The 24,949-nt window shown below is 34.4% G+C and overlaps 1 protein-coding gene and 1 pseudogene across 1 annotated transcript in view; one reads left to right on the forward strand and one right to left on the reverse strand.

The window, feature by feature from the left end:
- Positions 1-461: 461 nt before the first annotated feature.
- The window catches only part of LOC116855330 (A disintegrin and metallopeptidase domain 3-like), a 116,545-nt gene continuing 92,057 nt past the window's right edge, over positions 462-24,949 (reverse strand). The window contains exons 19-21 of the mRNA XM_032838002.1: positions 5,652-5,814; positions 3,500-3,550; positions 462-514 (exon numbers count right to left, since the gene is read on the reverse strand). Of these exons, the coding sequence (XP_032693893.1) occupies positions 3,508-3,550; positions 5,652-5,814 (206 nt within the window). The 3' untranslated portion in view covers positions 462-514; positions 3,500-3,507. The remainder of the gene's footprint in view (positions 515-3,499; positions 3,551-5,651; positions 5,815-24,949) is intronic.
- Positions 14,750-15,187, forward strand: LOC116855319 (annotated as a pseudogene).

Here is a 24,949-nt window from a genome sequence, read left to right on the forward strand (position 1 = left end):
GAGGGAGATAGGGTGGAAGGCACTGAAGCAAGAAAATCTTACTCATGACTATCCAAGGGTTCTGGGGCTGGCCTTACCTAGCATCATTTCCTATCAACATCCCAAAGCCTGGAATGGATAAGGCAGGGAACCATGAGTTATTGGAAAGGTGTGGACTGTGAGTGTCTTCTGAGAAGGGAGCAGTGAGCATGGCCCTGGGCATCAGAGGGTGGGCAGCAGCAGTGAACAATGGAATGCTTATAGCTTGGGATATATAATCTTCCCTGGTTCAAAAGAGGCAATGTTGCTTATTTTTTCCCAGAGGATCACAGCAGGTAGGACAATTAATAGACGCAAGCCTACATATTTTCACTCCCAGGATTTATTTTTGTGAAATTCAAAACTTTAAGCCATAACAAAAGGAAAGAATAGCAGATTTTTTTTTTTTTTTCACACTCAAGAGCAAAGCTGTTAACAGTGAACGTCTTGATAATATTCTTTCTCCAACCTTTGGCTTTTTGACATCATTTAGTCACTGTCACGAAACAAGTATAGAAAAAAGAAATACTAAATTTTAGTTGTTAATAAAAGCTATCTAATTTTATGGTGCAACTACAAGTGTAGCAAGTAATTAGCCTATAGAGCACTGCTTTTAGTGCCACAGTCTATGCCTATGCTCCATGAAATTCTTAGACCCAGCTTTCTTTTTCCTGAATTATCTGCAACAGCCCCAGTAAAGGGAAATACTATAAAGTGGTAGTCACATACATTTCATTTACACAGTTTTAACAATTCATGCAGACAAAAGAAAATCATCAACAAGGAAACAGAGGAAAAGAAAAATATGTGAAGAAATAAATAATAACTATTAGTCTATTTTTATCTTCAGAGGAAGAATACTTCCAGAAGTCTTCTGTGCATTTCCAACAGGTGTCTCACATGCATATACATGTTCAAAACCAAACTCTTTGTTCACCCCTCCACGTCAACACCAACACAAACTGGTGCTGACCTAGCTACACAATATGTCATGACTAAAAGTTGTTGTCATCCATTGTGTCAGAAATGTTTAAGTCTTTGTAGTTCTCTCAAAGTATACCCACCCAGTCGCCCCTTCAATTGAGTCTACCTCTGTTATATCTCCCAAAATTTTCCTGTTCCTTTCCTCTTACCTGATTCTGCCTCCTCCAGCATTTCTGTGTATTCGTTAGTCTCATAGCTGTTTCACTAGCCTCTGGTTCTTACTGAGTCTGACTGACTTTTTCCCTATTTTATCCCAGTAAAGTTTGTAAAAAGAAAACCATGCCATGCTGAATCATTCCCTTACCACTTCAAAAATACTTTATAGGAAAAATACTTTCTCACAGATGAGAAAACAAACTACTGGCCAGAGCATACCAGGCACTTGTCTTGGCTCACCATTACCTGTGCAGATTTTTCTCTCAAATTGTTCATAAATTTTAATGTACATTTTAAAATGTACTAAGAACACAACTTTGAAAACAAGCCTGTGTTTACATTTAACCTTGCTTATCTTACTGCTTTTTCAATAAACATTATTTAAGCACTTTTTCTTATATTTTATATTCACACTGTCAATTCATTCTGTTAGTCACCTTGAACATTTATTCCTAAGACCATCTTTACTATCCCTGGTCAGAGGTACCGCCCCTTCCCTCCTGGATCATGGCAGTAGTTTCGCCACTAACTGGTTTCTCTACTTATACTCTTGTCATTATACAGACTATTTTCAACAAACCAGACTTTTATTTTATTCATCCTTTAACAAACCAGCCTTTTAAGGTGGAAGTCATAGGCTTGAAACTTTAATTCTCCAGTGATTTCCCCCTTTCACTGAGAATAAAACACAGGTAGCCCCTAAGACTTCCCACAGTCTACAGGTGTTTACTGTCTGACTTACTACCACAAGCTGCCTGCTAACTCTACTCCAGCTAAATTAACTTCGCTTTTATTCATCAAATATTCCTGACTTATTTTTTCATTGGATCATTCACGTGTTTGGAAAGCTCCTGCCCAGATGTATGCATGCATACCTCTGCCAGCTCTACACCTGTATCAGAAAGAGTTGATTTACAGCTGGAATGGAAAAGCTCTGTCTTTCTCTCTGGGAAAGCCTGGATGCCTGGTTTCACTTTTTGCCAAGACAATGGCAGTGGGATTTGTAATGGGCTGTTTACAATTCAAAATAAGGAAACCTGAGGCCTTGTGCATGAGGTGTCTCTGTGGTGTCTCTTGCTTGCTTGCCTTCTCTTAGCTGCACTGTATCCTTTACATTTTAGTAAAAGCCTCCTGTGAGTTGACCCTGGGAAGTCAAGTGCATACTTTCAGACATCTGAACTGGGTAAATAGTTGCACCTCCTCTAACTCTTTGCTTACAAATCCCTTGCTGAATAGGGCTCACTCTTTCAATCATATTCAAAACCTCTATCCAGCTCCTTCCTCACCACCAACTCTCGCATTTACCCTTACTGAGAAATAAGACCATTTTACATGTAGGGTAGTATTTATAAATGTCTTCTCTGGTGGCAGATGGTAATAAACAGAGATCCATTGAATTAACTTTCCATCAAAGTAAAATGTGGAGGAATGGCACAGTAGTAATTGGATGAACTCTTATTTTCACTCATGGTTGAATTTTTACATTTACTCCCAGTGATATGTCTAATATGTCAAATATTATTATTTATGTATATGTCTCATAAATTTGAATACATACAGACATATTCATATATATATATATAGAGAGAGAGAGAGAGAGAGAAAGAGAGAATATATAGGTACGTATATTGAATATATACAGATGCCAAACTTATTCCTTCTTTTAGCAAAGAATTATCTTTCTACCCTGGAGGGACAGTTAATTTATCATTTTGCCTGGCATCTAATAGATCCTCAATAAATGTAAATTCCATTCCCCTTCACCAGATATAGCAGGCTATGTGTCAAAATTGTAGAGTTCTTAAGAGTTTAACCTTGGAGTCTGGTTGTCTTAAGTGAAACTCTAGTTCAAAACTCACTGAAACTTGCTAAAATTCACAGGGAATTACTTAAATTCTTCATGTCTGTTTCCTCATTTTAGTATGAGAATAACAATAACCATGGAGTCTTAGTGAAGAATAAATATAAACACAGGAGTTAATCTGTGTATATCTACTAATAGGAATCTCAAGTGTCAGAGAGGGATGCATAATTGCTCATAAATATTTTAAGAATATATTTAAATTCTCTTTAATGTAATTTTTCATTATAAATATGTTGCTTAATAAATCTCTAGCTAATCTCTAGCTAATATTAGTTAATATTAACATTTCTAAATTAATATAAAACAAAATTATCAAACGCTTTTGGTCTTTATTTTAGTATATGATATTGATAAATAAGAATCAATATGATGAAATGTAGAATAATAGCTTCCTTATAGTGAAGTATTATTAAATTTCTTTTAAAAAGCCTTTTCATGAATAACATCATTTTAAATAATTTAACTCTTTCAATTCACCTTTAACTCTATGACATGGTGCTGTTACTATCGCTGTCTTCTGATATAAACCTGTGTTAAAAAAAATAGCGTTACTTTTAGGGTTATCATATTTCCAATTTTATTGTTCTATCAATTAACTATGTAAATAACTATTCACTTTTTTTGAGGTCCTAAATGAGTCCTCTATATCTTTCAGCTACAATATTGTATGTTGTGGAATTTATATAGCCTCCATTTTTGTTTTCCTTTGGCTTCTATACATACTCAGTGTCTGTTGAAGAGGAGTGTTCAGGTTCCTATTACATGGCAACAATTCCTTGGCCACAGATGATGAGATCAGGTTTGAACACCTAACTCAGAACTATAAATCCAGACAGAAGATTAGCTGAATTTGGATACATTTGTACAGCTATTTTCTTTATCTCTTGAAAATGTGAACTAAGAAGCATTGGCTCTGGACAGCTTATTAGTATTTTCTTTGAAAATGAATCTAGGAAGGATTGAGATAGGTATGCTGGACTATGTGCAAGCAGAGAAGTCATTTTGGAGGGAATTGATAGATAAGAAGAGATGTTTTCATTCATTAAGTCCTTGGGTGATGGAAAGAATAATCAATTTCCTGAATATCTAATTCATTACCATTCCTTTGGACTTCAGCTCTACATAATAACTTACCTTTGTGACCCTAAAACCACTTACTGTTGATCTAAAACTTGGGCTGTTATAACCAGATTTTGTTATTTATGACCAATGATCCCTTAGTATAACATTTCTTCCAAAAGTCAGATTTGTTTCTAGCAACTATTCAGATTTTTCCAGGATGTCTTAAGTAAGAGCAGTGGAAGGCTTATGCCAGACATCATTCAATTAAATAAATTATAACAATTTAATTATTATGGAAATATCTGTACAAATTACGGTAACTTTAACTGGTTGCTTACTAACTTGTTGAGAAATAAAATGAACTAACTTGAGAAAGGGAGATATCGATGGAAATTTTATATTATTTTATCTCCATCTACCCAAGTAAGAAAAAAAGGTATTTTCCTTTAGCATGGAACAACAAGATCCACTTATTTATCTTTACTTCTGCATTCTCATTTTCCTAAACATCCACTAGCAAAATTATGGTTTGTATTGGTGTGACGGTAGGTGTGATGGTAAAGAAAAAAGCTGTGCTTAATTTAAGCAAAATAATTCAGACAGAGTAAGACAACTATGATATATTCTCACTTTTATGTATAATCCACAACTAAATAAACAAACAAACTCCTAGATACAGAAAACAGATTGATGGTTGCCAGAGATGAGTGTGCAGAGTGGGCAAAATGGGTTCAGGGAGCCAAAAGGTACAAACTTCCAGCTATAAAATAAATAAATCATGGGTATATAATATACAGCATAGTTACTATAGCTAACAATACAGTATTACATCTTTGAAACTTGCTAATGGAGTAGATCTTAAAAGTCAGCATCAGAGGGAAAAAATACTTGTTAACTATGTATGGTGATGGACATTAACAAGACATTGTGCTCATTTTGTAATATATAAAAAATATTGAATCATTATTTTGTACACCAGAAACTAAATATAAATATATCATATGTAAATTATATTTAATTAAAATAAAAGACCTAATCAAGCTCTGCTCTACCAAAAATATAAAAATAGCTGTGCAAGTAACTTAATTCTAATTTTTGAAACACATGAACAATATTAAGTGTAAAATGGTTTGTGACTTTGTGATCTGTGTTCTTTCTTTCATATCTTATATTCTTTTTATATTTTTCTCATCTTCTACATATTCTAGTCACAAAATTTCCTTCTCTATCTTTACTAATCTCCTTGGCACAACTGAATGTCAATGCAAGGAAAGTGGGGTTGCTTGGGAAGTAGAAATTACTCCTGAAGAAATTATAGTTAACATGGTTTTCTACTTGAAAGGTCCTATGTACTTACTAAGTATCTTCAGTTGTTTCCGACCTATAACAACATAAAGGATATCTGACTGACAAATTTAGAAACAAGTTGGTATATACTAAGGCTCAATATTTCAAAATATTAACACACTACATCCAAGAATCCCTACTTGCAACATTCTTAATTACATTTGAATTCTTCTTGCAATGCATTTTAATGTTAAATATAAATAATAAAAAGTTTACTTACCCTTCAGTTGCTGTTCCCTCTCGGTCCCCAAATCTTTTTTTATTGCATTTAAAAGCAATGATGGCGGTTAAAACAAGGAGAGGCAGAAAAATGTAGAAACCAAACAAGAGGTTATTTTTTCGAGAAGGAGGGCGTCGTTTTATAGGCAGGTACTTCTCGCGAGCTGAAAACGTGAGAGTATCTTTTAACTTTTTCAAGAATTATATTAAAAATATTTTAGTGATTTCAAATATAAAAGTTAGGGATTCAAATAATACAGTAAGTCTTCTCTTACTGTATTATTTGAATCCCTAGCTTTTATATTTATATTCCTCTAGATGTTATAAAGACATTACAGGAAATTAGAAAATTAGAGAAAATTAAAAGCATTTTCCTGTGTTGTGTGACTATTCCCCAAAGTCCATTATAATTATATGTATATATGTATATGTATATCTAGCTATCTATATTACTGATATACATTTATTTTTAATCTTTATATGTATATTTAGTTATGTGCTTTATCATATATATTTTATTCTATTACATTCCCTTCTATGAGCTACGTAGTATACATTAAATTGATACTTACCTAATATTTCTTCCATTAAAAAAGTAAAACAAAAAAGTATTTTAAAACTAATTTAATATGAAAAAACTAATTTAATAAAAAATTACTGATGTAATTGATGACTACTTTTAAAAAACAATAATGACTATAAACTAAGTTAAATTTCCATATTATCTGTATAAGGTGATATTATTCTAATTTTGACTATATTACTTAGAAAAATAAATATTCCTCTAGATGTTATAAAGACATTACAGAAAATTAGAAAAACCTAAGAAACATTGTTCCAATTAAACAAAATAAACTATACAAGTAAATACATAAAAGACTAAACTAAGCAATCAGAATCACCACCAAAACAATTATGATACTAAATGCAAATGAATTTAGTGTCTCTCAAAGAAAGATAAAAATTCTGTAACTTTAAAACATAAAATCCATAAAATCCAATTATATGCTGATAAGAAGTGATTTACCTAAAAGAAAGTGACTCAGGATGTTACATGTATTAAAGGAAATAAATTGACAAATATATGCAAAATATTAAAATTAAGCAAATATATAGAGGGCTTAGGCTATGGTAGAACTCAATACTTTTAAAGCTATCCTTTCCTGCCTCATCTCCCAGGCATCTATTCACCATAACTAAAAATTATATCATACTGGAAGTGGAGCTTCCTTCTCATGTGCTTAATTACTCCAAAGACTCATTAACCAACCTGAACCTAATCATTATTGGATTAATTTGGCAATATCCATTATTCTAAGGAAGAAAGAGCTTCTGCTTTGGCTATGATGATTATTTTTTATTAAATGGTGATTAATCCTCATAACAAAATATATAATAGGACAAAATACTTGAAATAAATGGTTTCTGGAAAGCAACAAAAAATGCAAAACTATAACATCTGAAGGAAGGAAACATGATATTGATTTTATAAAAATCCAATTTTACCCATGGACAATTTACTGATCTCAGCACAGAGAATTGGAAGTCCTAGGGAAAGTGCTGAATTCCCACTGAGTTAAGGAGTCAGAAGAAAGTATTCACTACAGTTTTAATGGCTAGAATCTGCATGGTGAAGCACTGAAGGGAAAGGGAAAGATATATAAACACACACACACACTATGAGATAACCTAGAGCTAATTCAACAGCAGCTCTTACTGAGTAGAGAGTGGAAAGGAGACACCAGAGTTGGAGCAGTGCTGAACAAAAGGGCATCAAGGAGATCCCAATTTATCCACATTCTCACTAACATGCATTGCCTGTATTTTTGTTACAATTATCTTAAAGATAGGCTTATTGGCCATTTGTATATTTTTATGGAGTTATATATATTTAAATATCTTCCCATTTTTAATTGACTAGTCTTTTTTAAAATTATGAACTTGTAAGTATTGCTTACATATTCTGGATACAAGTCCCATATGAGATATATGATTTGCAAATATTTACTCTCATTCAGTAGTTTGTCTTCTTAGTTGTATCATTCACAGTGCAGAAGTTCTTAATTTCAATGAGGTTCAATCAGTCTATTGTTACTTTACCCACTTATGCTTTGGTGTTTCCTAAAACATAGCCTATGCCAAGTCCCCCCAAATTTAGTTATGTGTGTTGTTATAAGTTCAACTCTTACATATAGATCTATGATCCATTTTCTGCTAATTTTTATGAATATTGTGATGTAGCAATCTAACTTCTTTCTTTTGCATGTGGTTATCTACTTCTCCCATTTGTTGAAAAGACCATTCTTTCCTCCCATTAAATTGTCTTGGTATCCTTGTCAAAGATCTATGGCTACAAGCATGAGGTTTTATTTCTGGACTCTTTATTCTATTCCATTGAACTAATGTCTATCCTTATCCTTAAGACAGTACTACACCATCTTGATTATTTTACCTTTGTATTGTGTTTTGGAATTAAGAAGCATGTTCTTGAAAGAAATTTCGAGGCTTCTTTTTATTTTATTTTATTTTTTCAATGTTCCAAGATTGTTTATGCACCACACCCAGTGCTCCATGCAATGCATGCCCTTAATACCCACGACCAAGGTCACCTGTCTCCACACCCCCCTCCCCTCAAAAACCCTCAGTTTGTTTCTCAGAGTCCACAGTCTCTCATGCTTGTCTCCCCCTCCAATTTCCCCCAATTCATTTTTCCTTTCATTCTCCTAATGTCCTCCATGTTATTCCTTATGCTCCACAAATAAGTGAAACCATATGATAATTGACTTTCTCTGCTTGACTTATTTCATTCAGCATAATCTCCTCCAGTCCCATCTATGTTGATACAAAAGTTGGATATTCATCCTTTCTGATGGAAGCAGAATATTCCATTGTATATATGGACCATATCTTCTTTATCCATTTGTCTGTTGAAGGACATCTTGGCTCTTTCCCCAGTTTAGAGATTATGACCATTGCTGCTATGAAAATGGGGGTACAGATGGCCCTTCTTTTCATTACATCTGTATCTTTGGGGTAAATACCCAGTAGTACAATTGCAGGGTCATAGGGTAACTCTATTTTTAATTTCTTAAAGAATCTCCACACTGTTTTCCAAAGTGCCTGCACCAACTTGCATTCCCCCCAACAATGTAAGAGGGTTCTCCTTCTCCGCATCCTCTGCAACACTTGTTTACTGTCTTGCTAATTTTGGCCATTCTAACTGATGTAAGGTGTATCTCAATGTGGTTTTGATTTGAATGTCCCTAATGGCTAATGATGATGAGCATTTTTTCATGTGTCTGATAGCCATTTGTATGTCTTCTTTGGAGAAGTGTCTGTTCATGTCTTCTGCCCATTTTTTGACATGATTATCTGTTCTGTGTTTTGAGTTTGAGGAGTTCTTTATAGATCTTGGATATCAGCCCATTGTCGATAGTGTCATTTGCAAATATCTTCTCCCATTCTGTGGGTTGGAAACTGATTTCAAGGTTGTTTATAAAATTCCATGTACCTTGAATTTCTGTATGACTTTTATGGTCGGCTTGTCAATTTCTGCAAAAAAAAATACTGCTTGGGTTTGTTAAGAATTATGTTGAATTTGTAGATTGATTTGTGAAGTATTTCTGTATTAACAATATTGAAACTTCTACTACATGAACATGGCATGTCTATATTTTATGCAGATCTTTCAGTCAATATTGTAATTTTAGTTTTCATGGTTTATCTTATACTTCCTTCACAAAATTAATTCAAAATATTATGTTATTTTTGGCAATATCATAAAGGGATTTTTTTCCTAATTTTTTATTGTGTTAAAATACATAACAGATAAAGTTTTTCATCTTAAACATTTTTAAGTGTGCATCATTACCCCCATCAGACACCAGAACATTTTCCCCCCAGGTGGAACTTCTTAAATATTAATTTACCATTTCCAATCCTCACCCAACCTCTGACAATTACCCTTCTATTTTTTTCTATAAATTTGGCTATTCTAGGTACCTCATAAAAGCAGAATTATCCAATATTTTTTCTATTGTGACTGCCTTATTTTAATTAGTATAAGGCCTTCACATTCCATCCATGTTGTAGCATATGTCACAATTTCATTCCTTTTTAAAGCTGAATAATAGTGCATTATATGTGTATACTACATTTTGTTTCTCCATTTATCTGTCAATGGACACTTGAATGTTTGTACTTTTTAGTTATTGTAAATAATGCTCTTACAAGCATGGGTCTACAAATACCTGTTTAAATCCATGCTTCCAATACTGTTGGGTATATAATTAGATGTGGAATTGGAGGATATGGTGATTCCATATTTAATTCCATAAGGCACCACCATACTTTTTTCCACAGAGGTTGCAGCATTTTATATTCCCACTAGCAATGCACAAGGATTATAATTTCTCCACATCCTTATCAGCACTTGACATTTTTTAATTTTTTCATAATAGCCATCCTAATAGGTGTGAATTGGAGTCTCATAGTTCTGACTTGCAATTTCTTAACAATTAGTGATGCTGAACACCTTTTCATGTGTTCATTGGCCATTATTGTATCTTCATTGGAGAAATGTCTATTAGAGTGTTTTGTCCATTTTTTAACTAGGCCATTTCTTTGTTATTGAGTTGTAACAATTCTTTATATATTCTGGATATTAATCCTTCCTCAGATATAATATTTATAAACACTGGGTTATATTTTTGTTGATAGTGTCTTTTGATGAACAACATTTATTAATTAATGATGAATTCCAATTTATCTATTTTTTTCTCCTGTTGTCTGTGCTTTGGCATCATATCCAAGAAATTGTTGCCACATTCAATGTAATAAAGACTTCCCATGTTTTCTTCTAAGAATTGTATAGCTTTAGTTCTTAGATGTAAATCTTTACAATCCATTTCAAGTTAATTTTTGTATATGATGTAAGGGTCTAACTTCATGCTTTTGCATGTTGATATCCTATTATCCCAGTACCATTAGTTGAGAAGAAAATTCTTTCACTGAATGATCATAGCAACCTTATTGGTTTGTTTCTTGGATCCCTATTTCATTTCACTGAAAAATCTCAGTTTTCCTATGTGGTTACCCAAAGTAATGTGTCAACTTTCAAGAAGTTACAGAAGAGCCCTGGAGTCAACCTTGGGTCTTTTTATTTTAGCTTCTATTGAGCATGACTGAGAATTCAGAAATTTTCTTTTACTACCCATAATGACAAAGCAAAGTTCAATGGAGAAAGACATTTTATAATTTTTAATCAGACAAATGGAAAATAAAAAAGAATAGAAATCTGAACTGTCATGGTGATACTGAAACGGATTATAAAAATGAAATTTCATAGTATGAGTGTTCAGATGCTTTCATAATTTTTCTCCTACTCAAGAATCAATGACCAAACAGAGTATTTCTAATGATAAAAAAAGAAATAAAATATGCTCATCCAGTTAGTCATACTTTATCAGGCAATATTTTGTCACCAATATCTGGAACATTCTGCATTGTAAAGAAGATCTAGGACAGTATCCTTTCATCTTTTTACAACACTTGGACACAAATATTTATTTGTTATGGTTCACAAGTGGAAAAATATGCATACAAAGTTGACTGAAAATAGATGGTGTAGAAGTAATAAATATAAAAATTAACATTTTGATTGATGTTTATAAATATAAAAATATGTTCTATGTGTACAATACAATTTGCAATTGCTCTAAAGAAAAGGAAATAACAAAATATGAAATAAAACATGTACAGTATCTGGATAGAGTTAAGATGGCAGAGGAATAGGGAACCCTATTATCATCTGGTCCCTGGTATTCACCTAGTCATCAAATCATTCTCAACAGTTGAAAAACCAATGAACTATCTGAGAAAAGTGTCTGCAATTCCACAAATAGAAAAGCTACCACTTTTTGCAAGGTAGGAGGTGTGGAGACATGAACCAGGGAGATATAACAAAAGATAAACTGTAGGGGGTGGAAAAGGAGGGATCTGACTTAAGCACGCTACTGAGAAGTATTATAAGAAGTAGAACACATTTAGAAGTCAATTGTTGTGGGAGATTTCACTGCCTGAAAGGCTCAGGTGGCAAAGCCAGGCAGAATCCCAGGTCGGACAGCATGGTCTCGGGATCCCCAGGGCCACAAAAAGAACAAGGGTGCCTGAATGTGGCAAAGTTCCCAAGCATCAGAGGAGGGAAGCTAACTGAAAACAGCAAAACTAGGCACCAGCTTTCTGCTCAGTGTTGCCATAAACCATGAACCACTGTATGGTGGGGCACCTGCTCTCTGAGCAGGGGTCCAGCAAAGGGCAGAAGTACAGTGAGTCCCCTCCCCACCCTTCCCTGGGAAGAATGGCATGGATCCACACCACAGGAGTCTGTAAAGTTTGGGAACTTAATCAGGGTATGATGCCAGAAATAAAAATGCTTGGTCACAGGCTGGGTGAACACAGAGTTCTGGTGAAAACTAGGGAGAGAAGAGTGATTGACTGTTGTTTTTGTTTTTGTTTTTTGTGAAGGTTCATTGAAGCGTGGGGGAAGCAAGCTCAGGGGCTAGAGATCAGGACATCATCATCTTTAGCCCCTACCCCCATTGGTACTAAAATCCTTCAGGGAGCAAACCAGTGTGCCATGTGGTGCAATCCAGAACCACTTACACTGAGCCCACCCCTTGGCAAGGGGTGGTGCAATTCCCCCAGGCAAAGGTACCTGAGAATCAGGGCAATAGGTCCCTCTCCCAGAAGACCAACAGTAACATCCAGCTAATACCAAGTTTACTGATCATAGAGAAATGCAAAATGTCAGCTCCTGGGGAAAACAGTATATAGCACTCATGTTTTTTCCTTATTATTCTTTCGTCCTTCAGTTTTATATATTTTTTCTCTTTCAGCTCTTTTCTTATTTTTATCAATTCTTTTAAAAAATATTTTTAATGAAACAAGATGGGATTGGGAGGGAGATAAACCATAAGAGACTCTTAATCTCACAAAACAGAGGGTTGCTGGGGGAGGAGAGTTAGGGAGAGGGTGGTTGGGTTAGGGACATTGGGGAGGGTATGTGATATGGTGAATGCTGTGAAATGTGTAAGCCTGACGATTCACAGACCTGTACTCTTGGGGCAAATAATGCATTATATGTTAATAAATATCATTTTTAAAAAATAAAAAAATCTTAAAATTTTTATTGTTACATTTATGTTATACATATGTTTTTAACTTTTTGGTTTCCTTTCATTGTATTCAATTATATTTTTGTATATATATAACTTTTCTTTCTAATTGTGGGATCAATTTCTTCTAACAAACAGACAAAAATATATCCAGGATCTAGTATATTGTTGTGTTCTATTCTACTTCTTGATTGATTTTTTTTCTCATTTTTTTTTCTTTTTTTTATTTCTATTTTCTTCTCATATGTTTAGTGTGTATTTTAGTGTGTTTAGTGTGTATTTTAGTTTGTTGCTTTTGCTATTTTGAATTTTCTCTCTCATTCATCTAATCTTTTCTGGATATAATGGCAAGACAGAAAAACTCACCCCAAAATAAAGAACAGGAGGGAGTATTCACTGGCAGGGATTCAATCAATATGGATATAAGTAAGATGACATACTGAGAATTCAAAACAATGATTATAGATACTATCTGGACTTGAAAAAAGCAGAGAAGACACGGGTGAATCCCTTATGGAGAAACAAAAAAACTAATATCTAAAAAGGCCAAAATAAAAAAAGATAGTTCTGAGAGGCAATAAAAACTGAAGGCTCTAACTGCTATATGAGGCAGAGGAGTCAGTAATATAGAAGACAAAATGATGGAGAATGAGGAAGTTGAGAAAAAGAGAAAAACAACTACTAGATCACAAAGGGAGGATTCAAGAGATCAGCAATACCATAAAGCAAAACAATATTAGAATAATTGGAGTCACAGAGGAAGAGGAAAGGGAGAGAGCAGTAGAAGGTATATTGCAGCAAATTATAGCTGAGAACTTCTCTAATCTGGGGAAAGAGGTGTTCAAGTCCAGGAAACAGAGAATCCCTCTCAAAATCAATAAAAATAAGTTAATGACTTGACATTATTATATTATATTATATTATATTATATTATATTATTATATTATATATTATAGTGAAGCTTGCAAATTTCAGAAATAAAGAGAAATCTTAAAAGCAGCTCAGGACAAGAGGTCCTTAACCTACAGAGGTCGAAACATAAGACTGGCAGCAGCCCTGTCCACAGAGACCCGCAGGCCAGAAAGAACCAGCATTATATTCAAGGTGCTAAATGAGGAAAATATGGAGCCAAAAATACTTTATCTGGCAAGGTGTCATCTTGAAGAGAAGGAAAGGAGCATCCAGGACAAACAGAAACTAAAAGAACTTGTGCTCACTAAAGCAGCCCTCCAAGAAATATTAAAGGGGATCTTTTGAGCAAAGAGGAAGCCCAAAACTAACATAGACCAGAAAGAAACAGAGACAGTGACCTTTAGATATACAGAAACAGTGACCTTTACAAATAATGCAATGACATTAAATTCATTTCTTTCAATAATTACTCTGAATATAAATGGACTAAATGCTCCGATTAAAAGACACAAGTATCAGGTTAGACAAAGACCCCATCCTATATATCTGTCTATAAGAGACTCATTTTAGACCCAAAGACACCTCCAGATTGAAAGTGAGGGAGTGGAGAACTATTTATCATGCTAATGGACATCAAAAGAAAGCAGAGGTAGCTGTCTTTATATCACACAAAGTAGATTTTAAACCAAAGACTATAATAAGAAATGAGGAAGGACACTGTATCATAAGAAAATGGCCTGTTCAAAAAAGGATCTAACAACTGTAAATATTTATGTCCCTAACATTGGAGAAGCCAATTACACAAAGCAATTGATAACAAAATTAAAGAAACACATTGAAAATAATACAATAACAAAGTATAGGAGAATTTGGTGGAAGTGGAGATGCCCTGGGCCTCTGCAATCCAGCAGTCCCCTAGGCCTATGGATGCCTACTCCTACCTGCTGGCCCCAACCAGCTCCCACTGTCCTAGCTGAAGGCGAGGCACTGCTGGACCAAAGCTTCTTGTGGAATGTTTTCTGGAAGCATATGGACTCCATTTAATCCAGTGACTATCACGTCAATTGTATCTAAGTTTGACCAAGAGAACAAGGCTGGCATGAAGGTCAATGAGTTCACTGGCATGTGGAAGTACCTCACAGACTGGCAGAATGTGTTCTGTACCTATGACATGGACAACTCTGGGATGACTGACAAGAACTAGCTCAAGCAAGCTCAAGAACTAGCTCAAACAAAGCTGGTTTTGGGTACCAGCTCTCTGACCAGTTTCACAACATCTTCATTTGCAAATTTGAACAATGATGGGTAGATCACATTTGACAACTTCATCCAGGGCTGCATCATTTTGCAGAGGTTGACCATTACATTCAGGTGCTACGATATGGATCAGAATGTCTGGATTCAGGTGTCCTACAAACAGTATCTGTCCACGGTCTTCAGTGTCATATAACACTGACCTTTGCAAATCAACATGACTTAAAGAAGGAAGACTAAGAATGCCAAATATCCCTTTAAAGAAATGGGACACAGCTGCAGCTAAATACTGTTTTTCTTCCTTAAGATTTTATATAATTAACATTTGGGGATCGGACTATTACTATGTTCCTAAACTGATAAAATTTTTGCAACTGTAACAATAGTTATAATCATTATTCACATAGAGACATTTGATTTGAAACTGTTCAATTGTATCATGAGTTAAGATACAATAATGTTTCAGGTATCCTGATGACAAAAATTCATCATGTGCATTTCTAGATAGCTCCAGTTCCATAGTGGAAATACTTTTATTAGCCAGTAGAAATTTAAAAATAATACAGAACTTGCACAGAGGTTTTTATGTTCCTTACATTTTTAAAGTGGAGTTTATTTATTTGTTTGAATATGCAACGTAAGCAATAAAGCAAATGGGCCCCTAACCACCCCCCCCAAAAGTGTAGAAGAATTTAACACTCCACTCATAGCAATGTATAGATCATCTAAGCAGAAGATTAACAAGGAAATAAGGGCTTTGAATGACATAGTGGACCAGATGGACTTCACAGATATATATTAGGATGAACAGCTAAAGCAATAGAACACATTCTTCTCGAATGCACATGGAACATTCTCCAGAATATCACATACTAGGTCACAAATCAGGTCTCAACTAACATCAAAAGACTGGGACTATTCCCTGCATATTTTCAGACAACATTGCTTTATAACTTGAACCTAATCACAATAGAAAATTTGGAAGTAAAACAAATACATGGAGGTTAAAAATCATCCTATTGAAGAATGAATAGGTCAACCAAGAAATTAGAGAATTAAAAAAACAAAACAAAACAAAACAAAACATGGATAAAATGAAAATGAAAACCAGACAGTTTAAAACATTTGGAAAGCAGCAAAGGCAGTCCTTGGAGGGAGTATATGGCTATACAGGCCTATCTCAGGAAATAAGAAAAGTCTCAAATACACAACCTAACCTTATTCCTCAGTAATATGGGAAAAGAACAGCAAATAAAATCTAAATCCAGCAGGAGAAGAGAAAAAACAAGGATTAGAGCAACAATCCATGATATAGAAATCAGAAAAACAGTAGAACAGACCAACAAAATGAGGAGCTGGTTCATTGAAAAAATTAATAAGATCAATAAACACCAGCCAGATTATCAAAAAGAAAAGAGAAATGTCCCAAATAAATAAAATTATGAATGAAAGAGGATAGAGCACAACAAACACTGAAGAAATACAACAAATTATGAAAATATTATGAGAAATTATAAACTAACAAATTAGACAATGTGGAAGAAATGGATGCATTCCTAGAAACATATAAACTACCAAAACTGAAGCAGGAAAAACAAACAAACAAACAAACCTGAACAGACCCATAATCAACAAAGAAATTGAATTAGTAATCAAAAGTCTCCCAAAAAACAAGAGTCCGGGAGCAAATAATCTCCCAGTAGAATTCTACAAAACATGTTTTAAAAAATAAAGAAAAATACCTATTCCTCTGAAACTCTTCCAAAAAATGGAAATGTAAGGAGAACTTCCAAACTTATTCTATGAGGCCAGCATTACGTTGCTCTCAAAACCAAAGGCCCCATGAAAAAAGAAAATTGCAGACCAATATCCTGATGAATATGGGTGAAAAAAATCTCAACAAGATACTTGTTAATAGGATCCAAAAGTACATTTAGAAGCATTATTCACCATGACCAGATGGGATTTATTCCTGGGATGCAAGGATGGTTCAACATCCACAAACCAACAATGTGAGGCATCACATTAGTAAGATAGGACAGAAACCATATAATCCTCTCAACAGAAGCAGAAAAAGCATTTGACAAAATATAGCATCTTTTCTTGATTAAAAAATACTCTCCACAGTGTAGGGATAAAGGGAACATACCTCCATAACATAAATGACATATACAAAAAACCCAATACCAAAGATGAATCTGAATGGGGAAAATTGGACAGCTTTTCCCCTAAGGTCAAGAATAGCACAGGGATGCCCACTCTCACCACTGCTGTTCAACACAGTACTGGAAGTCCTAGTGTTGACAACCAGTCAACAAAAAGAAGTAAAAGTCAACCCAGGCAGGAAAGAAGAAGTCAAACTTTTACTCTTTACAGATGACATGATACTCTACGTAGAAAACCCAGAAAACTCCAGCAAAAAATTGCTAGAAATGATATAGGAATTCAGCAACATGACAGAATATAAAAATCAATGCACAGAAATCAGTTGCATTTCTGCACACTAACAATGAGGCAGAAAAAAGAGAAATTAAGGAGTTGATCCCATTTACAACTGCAGCAAAATCCTTAAGATACTTAGGAATAAACCTAACCAAAGAGGTAAAGGTCTGTACTCTAAAAACTGTCGAACACTCATGAGAGAAATTGAGGAAGACACAAAGAAATGGAAAAGCATTCTGAGCTCAAGGATTGGAAGAAAAAATATTGTTAAATGTCTGTGCTACCCAAAGCAACCCATATTTTTAAAGCAATCCTTATCCAAATATGATCAACATTTTTCACAGAGCTGGAACAAATCATCTTAACATTTGTATGGAAAACAGTAAAGACCCAAAATAGCCAAAGGAACGTTGAAAAAGAAATACAGAGCTGGTGGCATCACAATTCTGGACTTCAAGTTCTATTACAAAACTGTGACCATCAAGACAGTATATTATTGGCACAAAAACAGACACATAGACCAATGGAACAGAATAGAGAACCCAGAAATGGACCCTTTCAGCTCTATGGTCAACCAATCTTTGACAAAGCAGGGAAAGATATCCAATGGAAAAAAAGCTGCTTCAGAAACTCCAAAAAACAGTATAGATGTTCCTTAAAAAATGAAAAATAGAGCTACCTTAGGACCCAGGAATTGCACTACTGGGTATTTATCCAAAGGATACAAACATAGTTATTTGAAGGGGCACCTGCACTCCAATCTTTATAGCAACAATGTCCACAATAGCTAGAACATGGAAAGGGTCCTGATGTCCATAGACAGATGAATGGATAAAGAAGATGTGGTATATATACACAATGGAATATTACCTCTGCCATCAAAAAATGAAATCTTACCATTCGCAACAACATGGCTAGAACTAGAGAGTATTATGCTAAGTGAGATAAGTCAATCAGAAAAAGACAAATTGTCGTGTGATTTCACTCACATGTGGGATTAAGAAACAAAACAGATGATCACATCTGGAAGGGAGGGAAAAATAAAATACAAAATCAGAGAGGAGGCAAACCATAAAAGACTCTTAACTCTAGGAAACAAATGTCACTAGAAGGGAGGGGGGTGGGGTAACTTGGTGATGGATATTAATGAGGGCACCTGTTGTAATGAGCCCTGGGTGTTATATACAAATGATGAATCACTGAACTCTACCTCTGAAACTAGTAATATGTTATATGTTAATTAATTGTATTTAAATAAAATAAAATAAATAAAAATTTAAAAACCCATGTACAGTATCTGGTGAAAAGTACAAAATTCTCATGCAGGAAATCATACAAATTCTAGATAAATGAAGTGACATACCATATTCATAGATTAGAAGGTTCAAAAATATACAGTAAAGATGTAAAATCTTCCTAAATTATTCCCCAGTTTTAACATAGTTTATATCAAGATAATAGCAAAATTTTTTAAACAAAGATAAACTTATTCTAAAATGCATGTGGAAGTATACCCTAGGATAGCAAAAACAATTTTGAAAAAGAAGAATAAATTGGGAGGAATCACTCTTCCTAATGTCAATGATTACCATACAGTTACAATAATCAAAACAGCATAGAAATGGTGGAGAGAATGACACACAGATCAATGGAACAGAATAGAGAAATGAGAAATACACCAATACAGAAATCTCCAATTACTTACTGACAAAGGGACAGAAACATTTCAAAAGATGAGAGATAGCTTTTTCAAAGAATTATGGTGGAACATTTGAAGTGACATTAGTCAAAAATTTAATCTCCCACCCTTTACAAAAAGTGACACAAAATGGATTATGAATTTCAGTGTAAAACACAAAACCACACCTTTTAGAGATATCATGGTAGAATATCTTCAAAACTTAAGGTTGACAGAGTTCATACACTTGATACAGAAAGCATGATCCAAAAAGGAAAAGAAGTAAACTTTATCAGAAAAAGAATTTAAAAGAAGTTGGGTTCTGAGATAAAACCATTTATAGAAATGGAAAAAAATGTGTTCAAATCACATATTCAAAAACATATATATCTAGGAAACAAACAAAGAAAAACTCTGACAATTCAACATTTAAAAATTCTAATTAGAAAGTGGGCAAAGATTTTCAACAGATGAATGGATGAAGAAGATGTGGTCCATACATACAATGGAATATTACTTGGCCATCAGAAAGGATGAATACCCAACTTTTGCATCAACATGGATGGAACTGGAGGAGATTTTGTTAAGTGAAATAAGTCAAGCAGAGAAAGTCAATTATCATATGGTTTCACTTATTTGTGGAACATAAGGAATAGCATGGAGAAAGAAGGGGAAAATGAAGGGGGGAGCAGAGTGAGAAACAAACTATGAGTGACTATGGACTCCAGGAAACTAACTGAGGGTTTTAGAATACAGGGGCATCAGGTGATGGGTTAGCCCAGTGACTGGGTATTAAGGATGGCACATATTATATGGATCACTAGGTGTTATACACATTGAATCATGGAACACATAAAAAACTAATGATGTACTGTATGGTGACTAACATAACAAAATTAAAAAAGTAAATAAATAAATATAAAAAGCAGGTATAAGAAAATGGGCAAAGATATGAACAGATTTTTAACTGAAGAGAATATACAGATGCCAAATAAACATGTTTAAGATATTCAACATCATTATCCATTAGGGAAATATAAATTAAAACCACAATGAAATATTAATACACACCTAATAGAATGGAAAAAAAGTGATATCATCAAATGTTAGTAAGGATGCCAAAACACTGGGTCATTCATATAGTATTGGTGGGAATGCCAAATGTTACAGTCACTCTGAAAAATAGTTTGGTAGTTACTTTTAAAATATAAATGGGTTTCCATTGACCCCCCCAATTGCACTCTTGGGGATGTTTCTTGGGGAATTAAAATTTTACATTCATGCAGAGTTTTCTACACAATTGTTCACTGCAGATCTCTCCGTAATACCTAAAATTGGCAAAACATTCAAATGTCCTTCAATAGTTTTGATACATCCACACAAAGAAATACTAGTCATCAATAAAAAGAAACGAAGTACTTATCCATGCAATGAACTTCAATGCAGTTCATAGAAATTATGGAAGAGAAAAAAGTGAATCTCCAAGAGATACAGACTGCATGATTCCATATATATAACATTCATGAAATAACATAATTAGAGGCAAATAGTAGTGGTTGCCAAGAGTTAGAAATGGCAGAAAAGGGGATCAGTATGGCTATATAAAGGGGTGATACTAGGAGCTATATAGTAATAATACACTACTGTATCTTGATTGTGGTGGTGGTTACATAAATTTGAACATGTAAAACTGCATGAAACTAAATACAAACACACACATATGTGCTTATACACCCATACATATATACACAAATTAGTGCATGTGTATACTGGTGAAATCTGAATATGGTCCGTGCATTTTAATAACGCCTATTTCCTTGTTTTACTACTGTGCTATAGTAATAAAACATGTTAACGCTCACAGAATCTGAGTAAGGGGTATACAGGTCTTCCATCTGCATTTCTTTGCAACTCTTTGTGATCTATAATTACTTCAAGATAAAAAGTTAAATAAAAATCACAAGGAGATATCATTAGACATCTGCAACTGGCAAAACAAAAAATCAAATAAAACAGAACAAAAATGACAGTACGCTTGTGAAATATGGAGCATCTGTGCAGAGAAACTGGGACTCTTGTAGATGAATGAGAAGGAGTACTAGCATAGTCACTTTAGCAATAGTTTGGCTATTTCTTGTAAAATTAAATAGTATCCCTAGATATTTATCAACCAAAAATGAGAACTTACATATACACAAAAGCCTATATGCATATGTTTCATTAACTGGTGAATGGATAAAGATGTGATATATAAATAAATAAATATTTATACATATCTATATATCAATATAGTGGAATATTAGTCATTAAAAAGAATGAAATCTTGCCATTTGCAGCAATGTGGAAGGAGCTAGAATGTATTATGCTAAGTGAAATAAGTCAACCAGAGAAAGACAAATAACATATGATTTTACTCATGCATGGAGCTTAAGAAACAAAACAGATGCACATATGGGAAGATAGGAAAAAAGGAAAAAGGGAAATAAACCATAAGAGACTCTTAAGGATAGAAAACAAAGTGCTGATGGAGAGAGATGGTGGGAGATGGACTAGGTGGGTGATCATCTTTAAGAGGGCACTTATAATAAGCGCTGGGTGTTGCATGTAAGTGATGAATTACTGGATTTTTTTTTTTAAGATTTATTTGAGAAAGAGAAGGTATGAGAGAGGGGCAGAGGGAGAAAGAGTCTTAAGCAGTCTTTGTGCAGAACATGGAGTCTGGACACAGAGCTCGATCTCACAACCTTGAGATCACAAACTCAGTAGAAACCAAGAGTCAGGCACTCAACTGACTGTGCCACCCAGGTACCCCAAATTACTGAATTCTACTCCTGAAACCTATATTGCACTGTATGTTAACTTACTAAAATTTAAATAAAAAACTTTTTTAAAAAGCCTACTTAACAATAAAAGAATGAACTATTTAGCTGCACCTAGCTGGCTTAGTAAGTAGAACACATGACTTGACCTATTAAAACATGGCAACAGGAATGGGTCTCAAATTCTTATGTACTGTATATGACATTCTGGAAAAGACAAATATATAGGAACAAGAACAGATAATTGGTTGCCAGGAATTGGCAGTGGGGGATGAATATGAAGGGGGCAGCCAGAGGGAAATTTTGAGGTGATAGATCTATTGTGTATCATGACTGGCAGTGGGAACGAGAGTATGTGCATTTTTTTCAATACTCATTGAGTTATATACCACAGAGTGAATGTAACTGTGTATCATTTTTTAAAATGCAAACACATTCAATAAAAAAATATTTAAAAAGAGACAACATCTAAAGGTTTCTTAAAATTTCCCCAAACACAGTAAGCTATAGACTCAAGAATCACAGCCAATGCAAGTAGGATAAATTAAAAAAGAAATGTGTCCTGATACATTTCAGCCAAACTGTGGAAAATCATATAAACATATGAAATATAAACATATAAAATAAAAACATATAAAATGTCTGAAACTCAAAGAATAAAGGAAACATTATATTATTGGGATGAATAGAATAATAAGAATGACACTGTATTCTCATCAGAAAATGTAAGCTTAGATACAACTAGATTACATCCTTGAATGGCTGAAAGAAAAAATTCCCAATGTAGAATTCTAATTCCAGTGAAAATATTCTTCACAAATTAATACATTTTTATAAAAACATTTTAAAAACAAAAGCTGAGACAACTGCTCATCACAAGGTGAAACAAAAAGTACAAAAGGAAGTTTTTCAGATAGAAAGAAAATGCCCACATGGAATTTGAATGTGCTTGAAGAATTGAAAAGTCCTTGGAAACAGTAAATGGGTAAGTGTAAATATTTATATTAAAAACCTTTAAAATTCCATTGCCTATTTAAGGCAAATCTAATAATGTACTATCAGATTTACAACAATATAAATAAAATATAAAGTAAAAATACAAATGATGCAAAGACATTAATGAAAATATACCATTAAGATTTATACATTGTGAAGTTTAGAAAAAAACAAGTATGTTATATTTGTTCATGAATGTTTATCAAATAAAATTTTAAAATTGTTTGTACCATCTACTATCCATATGCAATGGATATGGAAGATCTGATTACTTTTTCCTTTTGTAAAGGGAAACCTAGATGCAACTTGGAGGGGGGTGGAGCAAGATGGTGGAGGAGTAGAAGACCTAAATATCCTCAGGTTTCAGGAGTTCAGCTAGATAGTTATCAAACCATTCTGAACACCTACAAACTCAACAGGAGATCAAAAAAGAAGAGCACCAATTCTAGGAATAGAAAAGCAATCGGTTTCTGGAGGGCGGGATATGCAGAGAAGGGAATCCAAGGAGATATACAGGAAGATAGACCATGGGGGGAGGGGCTGGCTCCTGACTAGTGGTAGAGCAATAGAGCCAAAATCAGAACTTTTAGAAGTCTGCTCCATTGAGGGACATCACTCCAGAGGTTAAGCGGGAAGTGGAGCCCTTGTGGGACAGTGTGATCTCAGGAACCATGGGGTCACAAAAAGACCAGGGGTATCTGAATGTGGCAGAGTTGCCAAGCATCAGTGCGGGAAAGCTGGCTGCAGACACAGAGCTGAGGAGGGGGCTCTCAGCTGGGGCTTACCATAAGCTGTGATCCGAGGCACAGTGAGGCCACTACTCTTCAAGCAGGGACCCCACAAGTGGCAGATCCAGGGAGAAGACCTGCTCCTTCCTCCTCCAGGAAAAATGGCATGGGAGCATGCTGCAGGAATCTGCTAGGTTTGGAGACTCCAACTGGGGCCATGCACCAGAGATAGAAATGCTTGGTCACAGGCCAAGTGAGCATGGAGTGTGGCCAGAAACCGGGATGACAGCAGCGATTGACTGCTTTTCTCTGTGGGTGCAATGAGAAGGGGGGCCCTGTGCTCTCAGCTTCTACAGGGCCGGAGATTGGAAGGCCACCATTTTCATTTCCATCCTCCAAAGCTGTATAGAAAGTGTTTAAGGAACAAAAGTGACCAAGAGCAAACCCAAGCAGATGACCTAGTCTGGCCCCTGGCAAGGGCGGAGCTATTCCACCTTGGTTAGAGACATTTGAGAATCACTTCAACAGGCCCCTCCTCCAGAAGATTAGCAAGCACCTCCAGCTAAGAACAAGTTCACTAATCAATGAGAACTGCAGAATTCCAGAGCTAAAGGAATGCAACATATAGAATTCATGGCTTTTTTCCCATGATTCTTTAGTCTTTCAAAGTTAATTTTTTTAATTTTATTTTTTTCTTATTCCATTTAAAATTTTTTTCCTCTTTCCTATTTTAATCTTTTTAAACATTTTATCAATAATTTTTTAAAAAATCTTTTTAAATTTTCATTTATAGTCATATTCTATCACTTTGTTGGTATTTAACTTTATGATTATTATTTTTTTAATATACAGATAGGTTTTTCTTTCCTTAAAATTTTGGGATACAGTTTCTTCTAACAGATCAAAATATACCCTAAATCTAGTGCATGGCTTTGTTCTAGTCTCCAACCTGATCCCCTTCTTTCCTTTTTCTTTCTTTCTTTTTCAACTTCTTATCAATTCCTGTTTCAGAATATTTTTAAATTTTCATCTTTACAGTCACATTCCATCCCTTCATCATGTTTATCCTTATTTTTGTATATATGTGTTTTTCTTTCTTTAAAATTTAAAATTTTGGGAGGCAGTTTCTTCTAAAAGACCAAAATACACCCCAAATCAAGTGTGTGGCTCTGGTCTATTCACCAGTCTAAATACACACACACACACACACACACACACACACACATCATATAAATTATAATATGTATATATGTATATTTCCTTTTTCTCCTTTCTTCTCCCCTGCCCCGGTTTTA

This window comes from Lontra canadensis, unplaced genomic scaffold, assembly GCF_010015895.1.
Source record: "Lontra canadensis isolate GAN:19392208 unplaced genomic scaffold, GSC_riverotter_1.0 scaffold101, whole genome shotgun sequence".
Taxonomy (NCBI): domain Eukaryota; kingdom Metazoa; phylum Chordata; class Mammalia; order Carnivora; family Mustelidae; genus Lontra; species Lontra canadensis.